A 20,431-nucleotide genomic window follows, 5' to 3' on the forward strand; every position below is an offset into this window, starting at 1 on the left:
TTTTTCTTCAGCAACCATATCTTCAATTTCATCCACATTAAACTTAAGTCAAACCTCACTTCTTAGAAATGTGAATCTTCTGGCAGCAGGGAGCTTGCTCTTGGTCCTACGTAGGGCCTCAATTACATGCTCCTTGTTCTGCAGCTTGGTACAGATGGACATGATGACTTGTCTAATATGGACCCTGGCCACTGTGCTTTCCAAAGCACTCCTCAGACCTGTCTGCATCCTAGCTTAGAGATAGCACGAGGTCAGACATCAACGCCCACTGTCAAGGGCTGTCTCCAAGGTCCCTTAGGGGAACCCACACAATCAATAGGCTGCATACACTACCAAGGAGCCATAGCACCTTGGGCACTCTTCTACTCTTTAACCCATTATGCATCACAAAGAATATGCTCTCAAAGTTCAGAATCTTTATGTGGGTTATATCAGTAAAGAGAGCAAGTGTGTAGATTTCATAAGTTCAACAGTGTTCACAAAATAGTAGGTGAGGTATGCCAGCATTGTAAACACTGAGAGCAGAAAGGGCATTCCAGGCTTGTAAAAGTGGAAACCAATATTGTTTTCACTACTGTTCAGAAGAAACTATCTGCCAAACAGGAAGCCCTTCCACCTCAAAGGTTTAAAAATAGAGGAAAGAAGTGGCATAGACAGATCCTCAGTCTCCCATGATGAGCCATATACTAAGAAAACAGAATCTAACAGCAAGACAATCAGTCGGTTAGGTGTTTTTTTTTTTGTTTTGTTTTTTTTTTTTTAAAGATCTTATTTACTTGAAAGAGAAATTGAGAGAGACAGAGAGTATGAATAGGGGAGCAGGTCAGAGGGGGAGGGAGAAGCAGACTTCTTCTTGAGCAGGGAGCTTGACATGGGGCTGGATCCCAGGGCCCTGGGACTATGACCTGAGCCAAAGGTATAATGTTTAACCCACTGAGCCACCCAGGTGACCCTGGCATCTGACTCTTGATCTCCGCTCTTGTCTTGATCTCAGGGTGGTGAGATTGAGTCCCACTGGATGTGAAAAATATAAAAAAATAAAAAATAAATAAAAAAAGAATAAAAGCAAGACAGTTACATTACCAACAACTACAGCAGTATGGAGATAAAAGTGAAAAAATGGCAAACAAAAATAATCCATTTAAAGCTGTGGCAACTACAAGGCAGCCTAAGGCAAGGGCGATTCATATACCCATGAAGTGTCAAAGCGTTATCTACTATGGAAAATACTGCCTGACAGTAATCAAAATTCTGGAAAGATTTCAAAGATTCTTATAATATTGAGACTCTAAATTCTCAAGGTTGTAAAGATGATCATCTCTTTGGGTTTAAATAAAAGTATAGACCAAGGGTTTGATGGAAAAACAACAACAACAAAAAAATCCAACTTCATCTATAAAGCACTGCTTAATTAGATCTATGTGGGTGTGAGCAGACTAGAATTTGTACACTACTTGAAGAAAGATAAGGATTCAGTCTATTTACAGATTTATAACTAACAACTAACAGATGTAACTACTTCTAAATATAGCCTTTCCAAAGCCTGGTAGGAATCATGCTGGCAAACTGCACAGCAGCTTCCTGGAAAAGAATGTTCAGTAAAGAACCTTTGATTTGATAAGTGTCAGAGAAGATCTCATGGATTGATCCTCCTAAAATTCACTTCCAGTAAAACCAAAGAAAGCACACCCACTATAAAAAGAATATATACACACATATATGTGATTCTTACCATTTCCGGAAAGCCTGAGCATATCTTTCAACAAGACCCTGAGGTAAGGATAAGGATCAGGGAGATTTGTTTGGATTCTACGTTTTGTTTCCTAAGTTCTAGTAAATAGGTGTTTGTTTTACTTTGTAGGTGACTGTGTGGTTGATTCAACACATCTTTTAGGGAATGACAGTGGAGAAATTGGGCAGGGGGTTCTAGGTAGGACAAGGCATGAGCTATCTGATGGGAAGCAATTAGGTCAGACTGTGGCTTATACCCCAGGATGAGGCAATAAATGTTGGAAACACCAGCATGACAGAGTCATAACGAAAGAATACAGACTCCAGGCACTCTGAAATAACTAAGCTATGTTTTCTAGAGCAGGCACTTAGACAAAAACGGTGGTAATAACCACTTAATGTATAAATGAGTCAATTATACCGATATGTTCAGCTGCTTTTGTCTTCCTTGGTCATTGTGATTTAAGGCATACATTAGTCATGAGCAGCAGTCTCATGTTGCCAAAGGAAGTACAGACAATGAGCCCCACCATTAGTGGTGGTATCGCTAGCCCATAAATCACAAATCAGATGGGGTATCAAGACTTCTCAATGAAAATCTTCCAAATGAATTAAGTAGTCACATCTTTGGCAGGGTTACTCTCCTACTCCATAAAATGTGGACTAATTGTTGGATTCATTTACTGGAAGTTGCGATATCAACCTAAGGACATTACTACTTCATCCACTGCACATTAGTAGGGTTTAATGAAGAAGGGTATCAGCTGTTTATTTTCGAGTAACTCAAAAGAAGAGAGGATAAACTACACTCAGGGTTTGGCGATGTGAGTGAACATTCTGGGATTTCAGTGGAGAGCAAGTAGAATATTTTTTCCAATTATCCCCCAGAATACTAAACTAGAACTTTTATACCTAACACCCCAACCTTGCAGGAGCTTAGTATTGAAGACAGTGTATCTTGGCTTTAGGAATTTGGCGGCTGGTATGTACTAACAGAAACTAGAAGACTAGAGAGTTTTAAGTCTAGGTACTTTTAAATCAGGATTTTGGATCCAGGGGTTGGGTGAACTGAATGAAGGTGGTCAAAGGTATAAACTACAGTTATATTTAAGTTCTGGGGATGTAAGATACACGATGATTATAGTAAACAGTTGTGTATTGTATATTTAAAAGTTGCTCAGAGCAGATATTAAAAGTTCTCATCATAAGAAAAAAAAATGTACTGTGTAGTGATATTATTAAACTTATCATGGTAATCATTTCACAATATATACATGCATCATATTATTAGGTCGTATACCTTAAACTTATACAATGCTACATGTCAATTATATCTTCATACAACTGGGGAAAAAAGATCTTTGGGTCCAGATATAGGTTACAGTGTAGGCAGCCTTTCTTGGGTCCCACAACTCAGAAAACCAAATAATTTTTTAAACCTCTGGAGTCTGACTCTTTCTCTTACCTTCCCCCTACCCCCAGATACAACCTGGGTCAATATAGAGCCCATTCCTCTTATTCCATCTTTTCTCTGACATTTCTTATTTGACTCATAGGTTATGTAGAAGTTGCAGTTTAATTTGCAAGTATTTGGGAACTTTTCACATTTCTTTCAATTTCAGCATTTTTTACTATGTCAATTTCAGTATTTTTTTTACTATGTGGCTCTCTACTAATTTTTGCTACTTGAAGTTAGCTTCTTGGGAGTGTAAATTCATGATTTTCATCAAATTTGGCAAGCTCAGAGCTACTAATATATAGGTTATATAGTTATATATACTTTATTTAGAATTCCTATATATCACTCCTTTACTCTGCTTTTTTACTTCAATGTATGTTGGTGCAGTTAATGTGATCCACATTTCTGAGGCTGTTAATTTTCCTTCAATACTTTTTCTCTCTTCAGATTGTGTAATCTCCAAGTTCAGGATCCTTCTACTGGTTCAAATGCACTGTAGAGACCCTAAAGTAAAATTTTATTAGAAAATATTTCTCTTTATTCTCTATATGGTAAGCACTACTAACCCAGCTTCCTTTACTTTTAAAGCATGCTTTCAGTCTTTTGAACATATGGTGGTTGCCTTGAAGTCTTTTATCTAATATCTGGGCCCTCTTACAAGTATTTTTCCTTGCCTGCTTTTTTTGCCCTCTCTATGGGTCCCCCTTTTCTATTTCTTTACAGGTCTCTTTCTAGGTGAAAACCGGGCATTTTAAGGTATCTATTGTAGGCTTTTGCTGTTCTTAGAGAGAATAAATTTTCTTGAAGAAATGTTTCTTCATTTGCTGTATGCTCTTAGGATAATTTTCAGACTTTAAATGGGTGTTTTAAAATATTTTTTACAGGGCAACTGGGTGGCTGAGTTGGTTAAGTCTGTCTTCAGCTCAGATCATGATCCTGGGGTCTTGGGACAGAGCTCCAAGTTGGGTCCCCCCCTCAGCAGGTAGTCCATTTCTCCCTCTGTCCTTCCCTCTGCTCTTGCAAATAAAATCTTAATAGATAAATATAAAATACTTTTTACCAGTTGTGGTTGTTTTGCTAGAAAACATGTCCACAGAGCTCCTTGAGCTACCATTCTAGTAGTGGAACTCACTCTGTTGATTTTTCAAGTATAATTGTGTTATTTTCTTAGTGGCTGTTGTAGGAATTACAATATGGATTTTATCAGTCATCTTTAGATTAGTATTAGTCTAGCAAAATAAACAATATAGCCATTCCTCCCCTCAACTTAATGCTATTTTTGTCACACATATCCCACCTACATATGCTGTCAATTCAATACACTGTTACAATTATTGCTGTATATAATGCATTCTAATTAACTGAAAAAAATATTTATACAGTCTTAGGAGAGGTTACCTACATATTTACTGTTCCCAATATTCATTTCTTCCAGTGAATTTGAGTTACTATCTGGAATCATTTTCTTTCAGCCTTAAGAATGTCAACATTTCTTTTAAGGTAGGTTGGCTAGCAATAAATTTTGTCCATTGCCTGGACATGCATTATTTTGCATTTATTTTGACAGTTTTGCTGGATGTACTTTTTTTTTCGATGTAGAATTCTTGGTTGATAATTCATTTTCCTCCATACCTCAAGTATGTTACTCACTGCCTTCTGGTCTCTACTTTTTTTTTTTTTTTTTTTTGGCCTTTACAATTTCTGATGAGAAGTCAACAGTTAACTACATTGTTCATTTACATGAATCATATTTTCCTGCTTTCACGAGTTTCCCACAGTTTGACTATTAAGTGTCTAGGGGTGGTTCTCTTTGTGTTTATCCTGGGTTTTACTGAAGTTCTTGGATCTATGGGTTAATCTTTTCATTACATTTAGGAAATTTTTGGCTACTATTTTTCCAATTTATGCCCTGCTCTCCCACCCCCACTGAGCATGTTGGTATGCTTGATGTTGTCCCATAAATTTCAATAAGAAGCTTGCCTTTCACGAAATGGAGCCCTCTCTTTTAGAAGCATTCACCTTTTTTCTGATTGCATTTAATTTTTAAAACTTAGTTCAGGGGTGCCTGGGTGGCTCAGTGGGTTAAGTGTCCGACTGTTGATTTCAGCTCAGGTCTTGATCTTAGGGTCATGAGTTCAAACCCCATGAGAAAAAGCAAACAAACAAAGAAAACCCCAAACAATTTAATTCAGTGGTTATTAGTTAAAAATGTGATATTATATTCTTTTAGAAATAGTAATAGTACTTAGGTTTTTGTTCTGAATACATACTAACATAAGAGATGACAAAAATGAAAATAAGAATTCTTTCAAATACAGTGATTAGAATGGAAAATGAAGGTGGAACAGGAGTGTTCCTCCTGAGGAACAGTGTTTATAAAACCTTACATGTAATCTTTAATGAAGTCATATGCATTATAAAAAAGGGGTCATTATGAGTGATCTGGAGATGGCTACATATGCTTTGTTAAGAATGCCATATCTTTTATCATACAGACTTCAAATACTTTTCAGCTACACTTATGAGCATTTAAAAAAAATGGAACTATGTCAACTACAGGATGACCAATAAATATAATTAGTTCTTCATCAACACAATAGGGTAACAACAACGATGAAAAAACTTGACCTCATATAGTCCAAATACTAATGTTAATTTCCATTTACATATTTGAAGGCAAATGTGTAATCACCAAACAATGTATAGCACAGAAACAAGAAAGTGTTGTAAGTCTAGTTATTTTGATAGGTTTTTCTATACATAATTATCAACAATTTATTATAAAAACCTACATATACAATTAAAAAATACTTGATCAAAAGTCTTTTAAAATAGAATGAAATGTGTAGAAAGAGACATTTCAAAGTCGTAGCAGTTACTACTATTACAATATTTAATCATTTTTACAATAGGTCTGCTGTTCCATTTCAATTAAATTCATTTCTTGGAACCATCACATTTCTTGCTGAATTTCAGTTAGAGCAAAAGCAAGTTGCCTAATTTTTTCTTCCATTGCTTTTTTGTTCTTGCATGTTTCTTGAAGAAGTTCACGCATTTCCTCTTCAACCTGATGAACCTAAATTAACATGTAAATTTTGCATTTAAATTTTTTAAAGAAAATATATTCTAAAAATGCATTCTGAAAGAAAAAGTCAAACTTTACTCTCATTAATTTTGTAACTTGTGGTATTCATTTAAAGCAAAGAGGTATATATAATGTAACTTGTTCAAATACTAATACTGTATACAAAGTACTTACATTTATATTGTCTAGATCTCACAGGTTCTTGTGATGAGTACACAGTAATTTATCTTAACTGTATTTTAGAGCTTAGAAAATTTGTTCAAGGCTGTGCAGTTTCTCAGTAGCACATATGAACAGAAACTCAGTCTTCTGACTTATGTTAAGTATGAATGAGGAGTCATGAGTTCAATTAAAACAGTTCCTCACAGACTTTTAAAACTGAAATAACCTCCCTTCTCATTTAATCTGGTCTACTGTATTTTTCTTTTCTTTTTTTTTAAGTTTGTATTTATTTGATAGACCGAGATCACAAGTAGGCAGAGAGGCAGGCAGAGAGAGAGAGAGGAGGAAATAGGCTTCCTGCTGAGCAGAGAGGCTGATGTGGGGCTAGATCCCAGGACCCAGGATCATGACCTGAGCTAAAGGCAGAGGCTTTAACCCACTGAGCCACCCAGGCGCCCCTGGTCTACTGTATTTCTAAAATTGCTGTTGGTTATCATCTCTTCCCAACCTATATTCTCCTAGGATTCTCTGTATTGTATACTATTAATTTCTGCTTGAAACTCTCTCTCCTATGACACAACATTCCTGATAGTGCTATCAATATGACCATTTCTTTTTATTTACTTCCCTCTTCTGAATCTCTAATACAGATTTCCTAATCTTTTTCCCTTAGAAAACTAATATTTCTCCTAATTTAAATCATCTTTATGTAATAATTTGTAATTTTTTTCACAGTTATCACATTTAAGCCCTGGTGCCATTTCTGTAACTCTCTAACATCCCTTTGATATTACACCATATTGGCACCAGAGGTCCAAAATCAAACTCAGTATTTTCCTTTCAGCTAAGGGCCTAATCTTATGCTTTATTTGGTATTACCTGATGCACCCTTGTTAACACTTGGTAGATTTTAAAGAAAACTTCTGAAACATCTGTTGACCTGAAATAAAATAAAGAACTACATTTTGAACAAGTTATACTTCCTTATTTATTGTCATTATTTCCAAAGACCTTGTTGCTTTTTTTTTTCCACATAGACTCCTGAGGGTAATGTCACCTAATCACACAACTGTCATTAAAATTTTATGGAGTTACTCTTTCTGTTTATGAACTCTTTCCCAGTTAGCTGATTTTCAATCTCTGTCTCACAGATATCTGTTTCTTACTGATGCTTCAAAATCAAGGGAAAATGGAAATTTACAACTCTTCACTCACCTAGTGGATGTCAACAGAGGGATTATATCAAACTAAACAGGGGGTACCTGTTGCATTTTTAAAATACCTGGATCTAACCAGAGACAGGAAATGAAAGTCTCTGAGGGGGAAGCTCATGCATGTGTATTATTAAAAAGCTCTACAAGTGATTCTGATATCCACCTCTGATTTATTCACCCTAAGTACCTCTGTCAATGATATTAAATGATATCTTGATATTAAATGATCTCATTCAAGACAATCAGTGACAGTCTTAAACCCTAATTAATAAAATACTCTTTGGAAACTTTTTCCAAAATAGTGATGGATTATACTTTTTATTTATATTTATTTTAATTTATTAATAAATTAAATATATCATAATATATTAATTTATAATTAATATAAATATTAATAAATATAAATAAATTACTAATTTATTTATATAGTACCTTTAAATTTGCAGAATCAATGTATTTCTGCTTTTCACTTGCCAGTTGTATTATTTCAGCATGATGAGCTTCAACAATTGCATCAACTTGTTTTTTAAAGGCATCATCCATACTATGAAGCTTTTCCACCGCATCCCTTAAAAATAAAACAAAAACCATATTATCTTTGTGCGTAAAAATTAGCATTTTTTTCTCTTCTTGGATGGCAACTCTTATATTCATATTTCAATGGAAGTATAACTCCATTAAGTAGCAAAGGGCTATCTTGGGTAACTAAAGATGTAAGTGGTACATCATCCAGCTGCATCTGTTAGTAACACAACAGGGTAGGGTAACATCAAGGAAAACTTGTTACACTTTTACCCTCTAAAAGTTAGAGTACTCTGGTTCTCATTTATTTTGAGTCTAAGGATCTGAGTTTTAAGCACATTCGCAGATGACTATTATCAATCTTTTTTTTCCCCATGTGTTTGTAGTATAACTTGAGAGGTATACACTACAGGAAGATTTGAGTCTATGCATATGTATTATATGTCTGACTTCTTTATGCTAATGCTTAACAGATAATATTCTATATTAATAAACACATTAAATAGCATTCACAAAATTTTAGTGCTAAGAGTTTCTTAGAGGCAAAACCCAAATTCCTTTATATTAAATATGAATATAAGAAAGTTAAGTCCATAATGAACATATTTTCTGCTTTTGGTATAGCCCATAGTAATAATGGATTGAAATTAGGTCCATGAATCAAGTCTTTTTTATTCCCAGTTGCAACACTTATTAGCCATATGACTTAAAAGCAAGTCACAAGCTCTGCACTTAAGTTTTTCAAGTAACTGTAAAACAGGATAATTCTACTCTTCTGCCAACCTCACAGAACTGTTGCTGGGTTCAAATTAAGATATAAGAGAAAAAACCAATTTATATGTTATAAAAGGCTATATAAATAAAATGTTTTTGTTAAAATTCTATTAAGTCAAACATCATATATACATATATACTAATCCTAGTCATGAAAGCATTAATGTATAAAATCAGGTCTTTATTGTTTTGTGATTAACATAATAATGTAATGTAAGAGATTCTGAAAACTATCAGGCTTTATGATTTATATTAAAGTTAAGAAACTGCTATTTATAGGAAATGCCATTTCTTTTAGGATTGAAAATACTCCAAATTGTGACAGGCAAGAGAGAAAATTACAATAGGCTTCAAGCCAAGGTCCTTGAATTAGCGCAGTTGAAAGCAAAGAGGAATAGGTACACGTAACTGTATTATCAATTAAAACTTTCTATAGAATATAATATTTTTCCACAGCAACTACTGTGTGTCAGGCAATAAGTACTAATTAACTCATATAAGCCATATATATATACACATAAATATATATATATACAAAATTTAAACCTCACATCAAACATTTGAGGTAGGAACTATTATCTACATTTTATAGATAGAATGGAAGTAAAGTACTTGGCAAATAACTAAGTCCAACACATGTTTAACCCTTTCCTCTGTCCTTCTTTTTACATTATCTCACCCATTCCAATTCAGTGTTTATGTTTAAAGATCTCCCACATACTCTAGGACTCAGTGCTTACTTTTGTAGTTCAACACTTTTGTCTCTTTCTGCTTTAAGTTTCCTTTCCTTGTTTTCAAATTTTTCTTTCACTTCTTTTACTTGCATTTCAAGATGACTTAGAAGCTCTCCTTTATCATGCCATTTCTGATTAAGTGTACTAATACAAAAAGAAACAATTTAAAAAATAAAACTGGTTATATGAAATTATTTAGCCACATTTTATTTCTCAACAGGAAATACCAGATACCTGTAAGCTTTTCTAATTTCTTCAAGTTCTAATTCCTTTACTTTCAACTGTTGTTTTAGTTTTTCTTTTCTTTCATTGTGTCTTTCCAGTTTTTCAATTATGTCATCCAGTTGTGAAGATTTCTCATCAAGTTGTTCTTGAGTACATCTTTGTATTTCAGTGATCTTTTCTTGTAATATTTTGATTTGTTCTTCTCTTTCTTGTACACACTTGAAGGAAAAAAAATCAGCACTTTACTTTTATTAACCCTAAATGTCTCATTTTGTAATTAATTAGATATGGTTTAAAATTTTTCTCAAAACTACAAATTAAAAAAATAAATTGAGAGACACCTGGGTGGCTCAACTGGTTAGGCATCCCCCTTCAGCTCAGGTCACAATACCAGGGGTCCTGGGATTCTGGGATCAAGCCCTGTGTTGGGAATCCCTGCTCAGCGGGGAGCCTGTTTCTCCTTCTGCCTCTGCCCCTTCCCCCTGCCTGTGCTCTTTCTTTCTCTACTAAGTAAATAAAATCTTAAAAAAAAAAAAAAATTGAATGTTTATTGAGTGTTTTCAAAGAGATTTATAGGACATACGCTTAAGGCAGATGCTTAACCCACTGAGCCACCCAGGTGCTCCTCAGGATGTTTTTAAATCATAATCAGTAAGAAACATCATTACTATTTTAAGTGTTACTAAGAAAAATAAAAAATTTTATTCCTTTCACATTTTTTATTTCAGTAAATTAGGCAATTATCAATCATAGAGAGAGAGAAGGAAAAGAAAGCAGCACAATAAAAATTTCAATTACCACAATTTCACATTTGAAAAGATTTCATGACAGAGACAGAAAAAAACTCTTTGAGTGGATGACTGATACAGCAAAGACTGATATTCACAGTATGTGTCATGGCACAAATTAAACTGCTATTTCTACTGTGCTAAACAGAAGTGCTTTCTGCATCAGGATGAGCAAATACTTTACTTCAAAATAAAGTACAGTTTTATCACTATTAAAATGCCACATTAAAAACAGATTTTATGGGCGCCTGGGTGGCTCAGTGGTTTAAGCCTCTGCCTTCGGCTCAGGTCAAGATCCCACGGTCCTTGGATTGAGTCCCGCATTGGGCTCTCTGCTCAGCAGAGAGCCTGCTTCCCCCCCTCTCTGCCTACTTGTGATTTCTCTCTCTGTGTGCCAAATAAATAAAATCTAAAAAACAAACAAACCAAAAAAAAAAGAACAGGTTTTATACCTCTCAAAACATTTTTTATTCTATCTTCTATGCCACGAGCCAGACTTTATCCTGTATTTACATACTAAAAATCAGACGATAATGAAAAATCAAAACCACCATAGGTACTGTTAGAAGTGTGCAGGTACTAGGCCTCATATAAGTTATTTACTCCAGTGAACATTTGTTTGCTTTATGTGGGCATGCCTGGATGTCTGGGATAGCTCTGTTATATACCGTCTACTGATACTAGTCTCTGTGAGTGAGAAAAAGATGAAATTGGTAGTTCTGAAACAGGGTAGTTTTTAACCCCGTTTCCTCTGGCCCACCTTGCCCCTTTTCCTTCTGGGAAGATGGAGGCAAACAAACAAATACTGGAAAAGGGTAACTTAAGTATGTATTCATACGTATTAGAAGGAGGTGGTTTAATTCCTCAGTGTGTTACATATCTAAAAACTCTAAGTGAAGACGTCGGGTAGTCTTGTATTCTTGACCAACATCTTCATAAAAGTCATGAATTGTTTATTTTCTCCCTGTGACTCTCTGAAACCCTTAATGAGTAGAAGAGTCTTATGAAATAATCCTATTAATAAAAAAGAATAAACATTGCATCATTAGAGAGTCCTGTAAGCCATATATACTGAAAAATACCAAAACAATATATGAGGAGGAAAAAGAATTTAAAAAAATTTCTGCTTCTGATTTCCATAATCAGAAGCTAACTACAGAATCTATTTAAATTATCAAACCCCAAAGTGAAAACATCAAACATCTTAATCATGTTCATTTGCTTTTTGCAGACTTGTTTTGTCTGTTTTGTCAGACTTTGTTTTGCAGACTTGTCTTTCTACATAAACTTTCAATCTGAATCCTTGGTTTCCTATGATTTGGGGCTAGAGACAAGTCTGAGAAACAGTATTACCAATAACAAACTTTCAAAGACCCAGAGAATTTCTATTTTATGAACAATTCTAATTTAACAATGAATTAGGGTCATTATCTATTTTAGGTATTAGCGATGATGAATATGCTGCTGAAAGAAATTAGGCCAAACTATCGCTCTATGCTGTATGATTAGTGGGAAGGCACCACTAATACTCGTATCTTTGGGGCTGATGCAATGTTGTTTAGAATAAATGTAGTAAATTGTGGGGAAAAAAATGACGGGCTGGACTTTTTAAAAAAAAAAACCAAAAACCTAGGGGCGCCTGGGTGGCTCAGTGGGTTAAGCCTCTGCCTTGGCTCAGGTCATGATCTCAGGGTCCTGGGATCGAGCCCCGAATCGGGCTCTCTGCTCAGCAGGGAGCCTGCTTCCTCCTCTCTCTCTCTGCCTGCCTCTCTGCCTACTTGTGATCTCTGTCAAATAAATAAATAAAAAACAAAACAAAACAAAACAAAAAAACCAAAAACCTAAAATCAAAACTCTTCTGTGTTTCAGATCGTTATCATTCATGACTAGTCATTTCCTTCCTGCTCAGAGATTGACAATAAGGCATCAGTCTTCCATGGAAGTAGCTTTGTCAGTAACAATGTATTACACCCAGAGCATCATCTGTTTTACCTTGTGAAATTTAAAAGTAAATCACGAGTCTCTGTGTTTTGTATTTAGCTTAACTCAAAGGAAAATATGCTTGGCTAGATTTTTAAAACAAGAAAAAAGGTTTACTGCTAAAAGAAAATTTCAGTGATTTTTCCCTACTGCTTGGCATATATGACATATATATTTGAATTTTTGGATACACTGTAAACCAATCTCCATTGAGGGAATACTGATGTAATTGTTTAGGGTGGTATAGTTCAGGCATTCATAGCCTAAATCTAGCTATGGATATAGCAACATGGTGATAAATCTTGATTTTCTGTACTTGATAAAGTTCCCAAGGAATTTTTTAAAAAATGACCAAGAAAAAGAAAAAGAAATCTTAGGCAGTTATAGCCACTCTGAAGAATGAGTTCTTTAATGGGTGATAATCTCATTTAGAAGATTCTTAACTCTTTTCTCCATTTTTATACTTTAAGAGACAATCTCTTGAAGAAAATTTTGGAGATCAAAATTTGATTCAGTGCTCAAGATAAGAAATCTTGTTAGTATCTCTCTTAAGAAAGGCAATATTGAAGAAGAGGGTAAAAACATGGTCTCCCCTGGGAAAGCATCTTTTACAAACAATTTATATTTTTAAATATAGAATAGTTGGTTTTGTCATAATTCTGAGATGTGGTTTAGCAATACTGGAACATCCTAAACAAGGCTCTTAAAGGATATTCTGAAGATATAAAACATGAATTTTCTTAAGATTCCCAACCCTTTATTGACACTAATTCTAGTTATTTCACAGGCCATAATAACATCATCCCATAAAATTTTGAGGTAAAAGTAATTTAAAATTAATAAATAAAAGCCATACAGTCCTTTTAAAAGGCAAAGGGTATATATCATACAAGGAAACACATGACAATCTGTCCAAATTAAACAATAGTTTGGATTCATTGAGATAGATATTTATTTGATAATTTGACCCACTAATTTATAAATTTGCCACATGTTCTTTTCCCAAAATAAAGTATCAAACTTACGGTTTTTAATTTTGTAATGGTTTCAGTTTGGTCTTCTATGATTTTGCACTTAATTCTTAATGCGTCATTATCACTTTCATTTGCCTTTCTCAGAGACTCATTCTCTCTATATAAGCTTTCAATCTGAGCCTCTAATTTCCCACGATCTAAGGCTAGAGTTGATCCTGAGAAATAAACATCATCAGTAACAAACTTTAAGAGACCTTGGAAGACTTGTATTTTATGAGCATCTAATCTAACAATGTGTAATACGGTAAATAAAAACTGTAAAAATAAAACCAAAATATATAAAGTATAATAGAAAGGAAAGGGGAAGACAACCAAAAGGTCTTTTAAACACCTGTGGCTATTTGGAAAACCTAAAACTACAAATCAAGAACAAGTAACTCGACATGTAATATTTAATTGGTCAAGTTTTGGCATTCAAACAAAAAAATCATATTCAAGATTCTTATATGGAATGGACAAATGAGCAATTCTCCATTAAAACCAACATCTACCTATTTGTAATTTGTAAAGTTGTCCATCTACAAATGCCAAATAATAGTGTCTAGCTCTTGCTTTATAGTGACAGGAAAAGAAAGGAGACTAAAAGTAAACTTACCTAAACCTAAGGTGGTTATCATTCATATACTATCTCACATTTTTCCATGCATAACACAGTAAGTGTTACTAACATTTTTAGAAAAAAACTGAATACTGCATACTATACAAATAATTTAAAAGCACTAAGAAAGAATTATTTCAGTGACTTGGTTAGCTGTAGCACTGTAAAGGTATACCTGTCCAGAAAAGTAACCAAATTATATTGGGAAGTAAACCAACAACAACAACAACAACAAAATCAGAGCTGTAACTTCCTAACTAGTGTAATAAACTGGCATCTTAGGAGACATTCCATTTGGTTGTTTGGCTGGCAAATGCCTACTCATACTTCCATATAAAGTGTCACTTTCTTTTTTGGTGTGTCTTAGGCAAGGTTAAAAAGCCCTTCCTTTTCTCAATACTCAGATCTGTTGGTTTAGAAGAATGGGCTATTTTCACTTTGAAAATATGAAAATTTTACCCTGTTGTGCCAGCTCATGTCCCCATACTTTTCTTTCTGTCCTTAAACCATAAATTAGTGATTCCTTGGCGGCTAGCTCAGAAATAAGCTGGACTTTTTCATGCTTGAGAAGTTCTATTTGAATACTCTTCTGCTTGTCATCTTCAATCAAGATTTCAAGGGTGTTGATTTGATTCTGTACACCCCCAGAAACATTGAGGGGGGAAAAAAAGCAAAGTAATTATTACATTTAAGTGCTTATTTTTTACTTTTTGCATTTTATGAGAAAAGATGTTATTTAAGCAGATATATAGTAAATGCTCCTACATTTTGCATCAGAAAAAGTTTTAATTTATTAAAAACAGTTATAGGTCATGAAATAAAGTTAAAATTTAAGAGCTTATCCCTTTAAAAACCCTGAATTTTATTCTAGTATCAGTTAAAAGAGTAACCATGCATGGAATACTCAAAAATCTTCACCAGCATTTATATCAATAATCTAAAGGACACTTTTAGGAATTAAGTTCTCTTGGGCAAAATACCACTAATGTTTGAAATTGAGAAAACAGCACTAAAACATAAAAATTATTACAGCTATGTATATCTGAAAACCACTACTATCACCACAAAATTATCAGCAATTCGCATGGTGTTTCCAAACTCAGGATACCATCTGAGTATCACCATCATAATTTTTGCTGTATCACTATACAACTGGCACCTATTTACCTAGGACATTTCTTAAATTCACTTATTTTACATAAATATTTTAGTGTAAGCAATACCATCTGTGAAATCATGGTTTAATCTACTTCTATTACTTTTCTCATACACCTCAAATATATATAATCAGCATTATTTAAAAGCTTATAATTGTGTTACTTTCTAAAATTATTATAAATAAAAATTAAATTGAGACTATGAAATAAAAAATTAAAAAGGAAATAAAATGTTACAGTGTTTTACCTGTAAATTTGCTGCTGTTTCCTGTTTTAATTTCGAAACTTCTGCAAGTTTTGTTTTTTGCTCCTTCACCATACAGGTCAGATCTTTAATTAAAGAGGAAGATTCATTTTCTTTTCGTTGGGCCCAAACAAGAGCATGCTTGCTCTTTGCTAACTCAGTTGCAACATTTTCAAAACCATCTTTAACCTATATTTCAAAATTGCATTATAAATAGCAGTTCTCCAAATAAATAGAAACTATCTGTTTCTACGGCTGTGTTCTAATAAAACTTTATTTACAAAAATAGGCCCTGGGCTTTAGTTTGCCAATCCCTGCTCTACAGTTATAGAAGAATTCAGGCTGCCCAATTCCTATTCTAGTGCTCTCTTTACTTGACCATTTATAATCTCACTTAGTTTTTGCAACAGCACTGAAGAGTAGCTATTATTTATGTGAAGAAATTAAGGTGCTAATAATTTTAAGTAATTTGCTTAAAATCATAAACTAATGTGTAAATAGAGCTAGATTTATAAACTATCTCATCCAACCATATCTTGCTGATTCTGTTTTCAATAAAAAGCTAGATGCCAATTCTTACATCTTGAAATCTTCTGGCTTCAACAGTTAGAGCAATACGGAATTCATTTTCTAAATCCATATATTGTTGGTTTAATGTATCAATTTTTTCTTGGTATTCTTTTATATCCTGCTCATGCTTTCTTTCTTCTTTAGCTACTTCTTTAGCTAAGGCTTCCTGGAACTCAGCATCACTGAAAAACTCCCTTGTTTCAAGTTCTTTCCTGGAATGCAAAACAAATAAAAATCACAGGATACTTATTCACCTGAAAACAAAGAAAAACTTTCAAGGTTTTTAAATAGCTGTTAAAATAGTCTATATTCTCTATTGTTAATTTATTTATTACTATTTTTTTCTATTGTTAATTTAAAATCAGGTCCTCACTTTGGAGCAGAGAAACTGGCACAGGATAGTAGAGGAAGGAGATATGACTATTATTTGATTGTATATTCAGTGGTGATGGGGATAAAAGGAGTGTGCCATTTCTACACTGAGATAGTCCAGAGTCATTATATGACTTCTAAAATTCTTTAGGTGCATTTGGAGAGGCGAAGTTCTCCTGCACTATATCCTCTACTTTGGCTGAATCTTTGACATACAACTAATACAGTCTGACCATTACTGGTGGTTGGTTAACAGAAAAAAAAATCAGTTGAAGTGTGAAATTATTTACCAATCTTCTGATACACAGGGTAAGGTTTTTGCTTTTGTTTTTTTTTAAATTTAAATGTGAGTTCATTCTTTAGAGTTCTCCACTATTTTTCCTGAGTAAGTCAAACCCATAACACAAAATCCATTATTTCTAGTTTATATTTCTTTAAACTAGGACAAAAAGTTAAAAGATATTTCTAAAGGAAACTAAGTGCAAAATTTTAGATTTTTACAATTATCTCCCCCAATCTTTTATAGTCGTTCTGCCCCTGCATATGATGACAATTTTCCCCAGCACATCAAATTTTAATTTATACATTAAAAATCTCATTTATATAAGGTCAAAAACAAAACAGGTTTGGGAACAAACAGAATTAACCATGGCAAATACACAGTTCAACTGGTAGGGCAGTAGCGTAGATAACTAGCTGCAAGTATTCAAATTATTGTGGATTCCACAGAACAGGGCCGGCACACTATGAACCAAATCTGGCCTGAGACTCTTTTTTGGGAAATAAACTTTTATTGGAACACAGCCATGCCCATTCATTTACATATTCCCTATGGCTACTTGTTTTACTACACAAATATAGTTTGGTATGGCCTGAAAAGTCTGAAATATTTTTCAGACTTTTTAATCTGGCCCTTCACAGAAAAAGTTCGTTGACTCCTGCACTTTAGAGGAAAAAAGACTACTAATTAATTTAATAGGCAGTTACTTGAAGGTCAATTAGAACAGTTTTCTCTGTATTACAATGACTAACTTTTGGTTGTGTTTGGAAAAATACAAAATAAGCTTCATTGTTATAAGCTCTAACCTCCATAAAGCCACCTACTGGTTTTTAAGCTACTAGTTCTTAATGTAATACTGATTTTAATGCATACATAAACATGTTATTTTTCACAAACCAGTTGTTAGATTTCACCACTGATCAATCTGTCTAGTTTTAGGTAAGGGAGTAGGGTAAGGAGGGACCAAGAAACTTTTCTTTTTCTATTTTTAAATGTCATCACTTGGGGTGCCTGGATGGCTCAGTCAGTTAAGCATCTGCCTTCGGCTCAAGTCATGATCCCAGGGTCCTGGGACTGAGTCCCGCCTCTGGCTCCCTGTTTAGTGGGGAGTCTGCTTCTCTCTCTGCCCCGCGCCCTACTTATGTGCTTTTGCATGCACATACACACACACACTCTCTCTCTAATAAATAAAAATAAGATCTTAAAAAAAAAAAGTCATTATTTTCCGGATATATTTTTCATTTACCTGTGTTCTTGTTCTTTCAATGCAAGAAGTTCATGAAGTTGCTGTACTTGTTCCTTTTCTTGATGAAGAGAAGTTCTAAGTAAGTTTATTTCGGTATCAGCCGCGGCAGCTTTGAGCTCCACCTCTTGGATTAGTCGCATCTAAGTAAATATACACCATTACAGTATTTAGATAATACTCTCTCTGCTTCTTCTATTTTAACGCCAGTTCGCCAAAGAAAAGTGCCTTTTCAATAATAGGAACTGGTGACTAAGCTGATTTTGAATATTCATTAAATTAATGATGTTACGGTCACATAAAGTATAGCCTTAGAAGCATCAAATACACTAGCATTATCTATAGCTTAATTACATCATAGATCTCAATAATTTTCATTCAGAAAGTATGAAAATGCAATCTTCAGGCTCCCCAAAGACTTTTAAAACCTGGCTCTCAGAATATAAGCCTAACAACCCACACTATTTCCACCAACTATTCTTATAATTGCTTTGTGAGGGCTAGTCAGAAATAATTCCAAGCGGGAAGGTGGAGGGGTGGGTGGGCGGCGGCATGGTGTGTGTGCGTCCGTCGGTCCTGGCTGGCTCAGTTGGTACATACAGCACGCGACTCTTGATTCTAGGGTTGTAAATTTGAGCCCCATGTTGGATGTACAGAGCACTCAAAAATAAAATCTTCAAAAAGAAAAAAAAAATCCACAGGAATTGTTATGTTTACATTAATTTTTGCATATACACTAATCTTTTAAGTTTACTCTGTAACAATATAACTTGTTTCAAGAAACAACTATGAATTTTTGTTAACTCATATGACTGATAGATTAAAAGGGAGAAGTACCTGTGCTGCTTGCTGTTGCCCTTTTTGTCTCTCCATTTTTTCTAATGCTTTTTCCAGAGTTCTTAAGTGTCTAATGTGATCCTCTTGTTGATCTCTTGCTTTAATTAACTCAATAGTTAGTTTTTTAATTTCATTTTGAAGTTTGTGAACCATAACTTCGAGCTGTACTTTGGAATTTCTCTCTTTAAAAATAATTTCCCTTAGCCTAAAGGAGAAATCAAATGTGACTTTAAGTATGTATTATACATACAAAAGGATAAAAATGTAGTTAATATTAAAGGGCTTAAGAGCAAAGAAGATGGATTAAGATAAAGCCTGTGCCTTCAAGGAGTCCAGCACCTAGGAGAGGGAACAGACATGGATACAGTTATAAAGCTGTAAGAGAGAAATGATATATAAATAGATGACTGAAAGTCAACTTTGACTTCCCTATATCTTCCCCAGACACAAAATACGGATTTTAGCTTTCTATCAGTTAAGCCCTTTGGTTACAACTGAAAACTCTTTAACTACTGAAATTAAAAGTGAGAATTTATTGACCTACATAACAAATTCAGAGGATGGGGGGGATGATTCTGAGGGACCACTGAAACCATGAGGGACCACTGAAGCCACGAAGACCATAAGGATTCTCATCTTGTGATTCTCTACAAGCTGGTTTCCATTTCTCCTACAGTAGGGCTGCTTGTAAAGTATGAAGGAGAGAAGGAAAAAGCTACAAATATCCCTGGGCTCACATTCTTGTTTTTTTTTTTTTTTAAAGATTTATTTATTTATTTATTTATCTGACAGAGGGAAATCATAAGGAGGCAGAGAGGCAGGCAGAGAGAGAGGAGGAAGCAGGCTCCCTGCTGAGCAGAGAGCCCGATGCGGGGCTCGATCCCAGGACCCTGGGATCATGACCTGAGCCGAAGGCAGAGGCTTTAACCCACTGAGCCACCCAGGCGCCCCTGGGCTCACATTCTAACACCTCTGAGGACTAAGGCATTATGTTTACCCAGCCTGGGTCAGATGTTCATCTTTTTTTTTTTTTTTTAAAGATTTTATTTATTTATTTGACAGAAGAGAGAGAGACACACACAGCAAGAGAGGGAACACAAGCAGAGGGAATGGGAGAGGGAGAAGCAGGCTTCCTGCTGAGCAGGGAGCCTGATGCGGGGCTTGATCCCAGGAACCTGGGATCATTACCTGAGCTGAAGGCAGATGCTTAACGAGCCAAAGGCAGTTGCTTAATGAATGAGCAACCCAGGTACCCCTAGGTGTTCATCTCTAGACCAATATTATAAGCAGGGAGGCGAATGATAATAGAATTCAAGTCTAGCATTTGGAAATGGGACAACAAATAGCAAAGACAGCCTCATGAAAAAATACTAACCTAGGTAGCCACTCCTATATGTATCTGCTGTAATTCCCAAGCCATAA

At 34.6% G+C, this 20,431-nt stretch overlaps 1 protein-coding gene and 1 pseudogene across 4 annotated transcripts in view; both read right to left on the reverse strand.

Moving 5' to 3' along the window:
- Window positions 1-276: 276 nt before the first annotated feature.
- LOC116874580 lies at window positions 277-401 on the reverse strand (annotated as a pseudogene).
- Window positions 402-5,566: 5,165 nt separating this feature from the next.
- LRRCC1 (leucine rich repeat and coiled-coil centrosomal protein 1) overlaps window positions 5,567-20,431 on the reverse strand; it is a 36,308-nt gene continuing 21,443 nt past the window's right edge. For all 4 annotated transcript variants that reach the window (XM_032869104.1, XM_032869105.1, XM_032869106.1 and 1 more), the window contains 10 exons: window positions 19,010-19,214; window positions 18,176-18,315; window positions 16,288-16,489; window positions 15,711-15,896; window positions 14,766-14,940; window positions 13,700-13,863; window positions 9,916-10,124; window positions 9,688-9,825; window positions 8,084-8,219; window positions 5,567-6,266 (listed from right to left, as the gene is read on the reverse strand). In XM_032869104.1, coding sequence (XP_032724995.1) covers window positions 6,144-6,266; window positions 8,084-8,219; window positions 9,688-9,825; window positions 9,916-10,124; window positions 13,700-13,863; window positions 14,766-14,940; window positions 15,711-15,896; window positions 16,288-16,489; window positions 18,176-18,315; window positions 19,010-19,214 — 1,678 coding nt within the window. In that variant the 3' untranslated portion in view covers window positions 5,567-6,143. The remainder of the gene's footprint in view (window positions 6,267-8,083; window positions 8,220-9,687; window positions 9,826-9,915; window positions 10,125-13,699; window positions 13,864-14,765; window positions 14,941-15,710; window positions 15,897-16,287; window positions 16,490-18,175; window positions 18,316-19,009; window positions 19,215-20,431) is intronic.

Source organism: Lontra canadensis, unplaced genomic scaffold, assembly GCF_010015895.1.
Source record: "Lontra canadensis isolate GAN:19392208 unplaced genomic scaffold, GSC_riverotter_1.0 scaffold37, whole genome shotgun sequence".
In the NCBI taxonomy this organism is placed as follows: Eukaryota; Metazoa; Chordata; class Mammalia; order Carnivora; family Mustelidae; genus Lontra; species Lontra canadensis.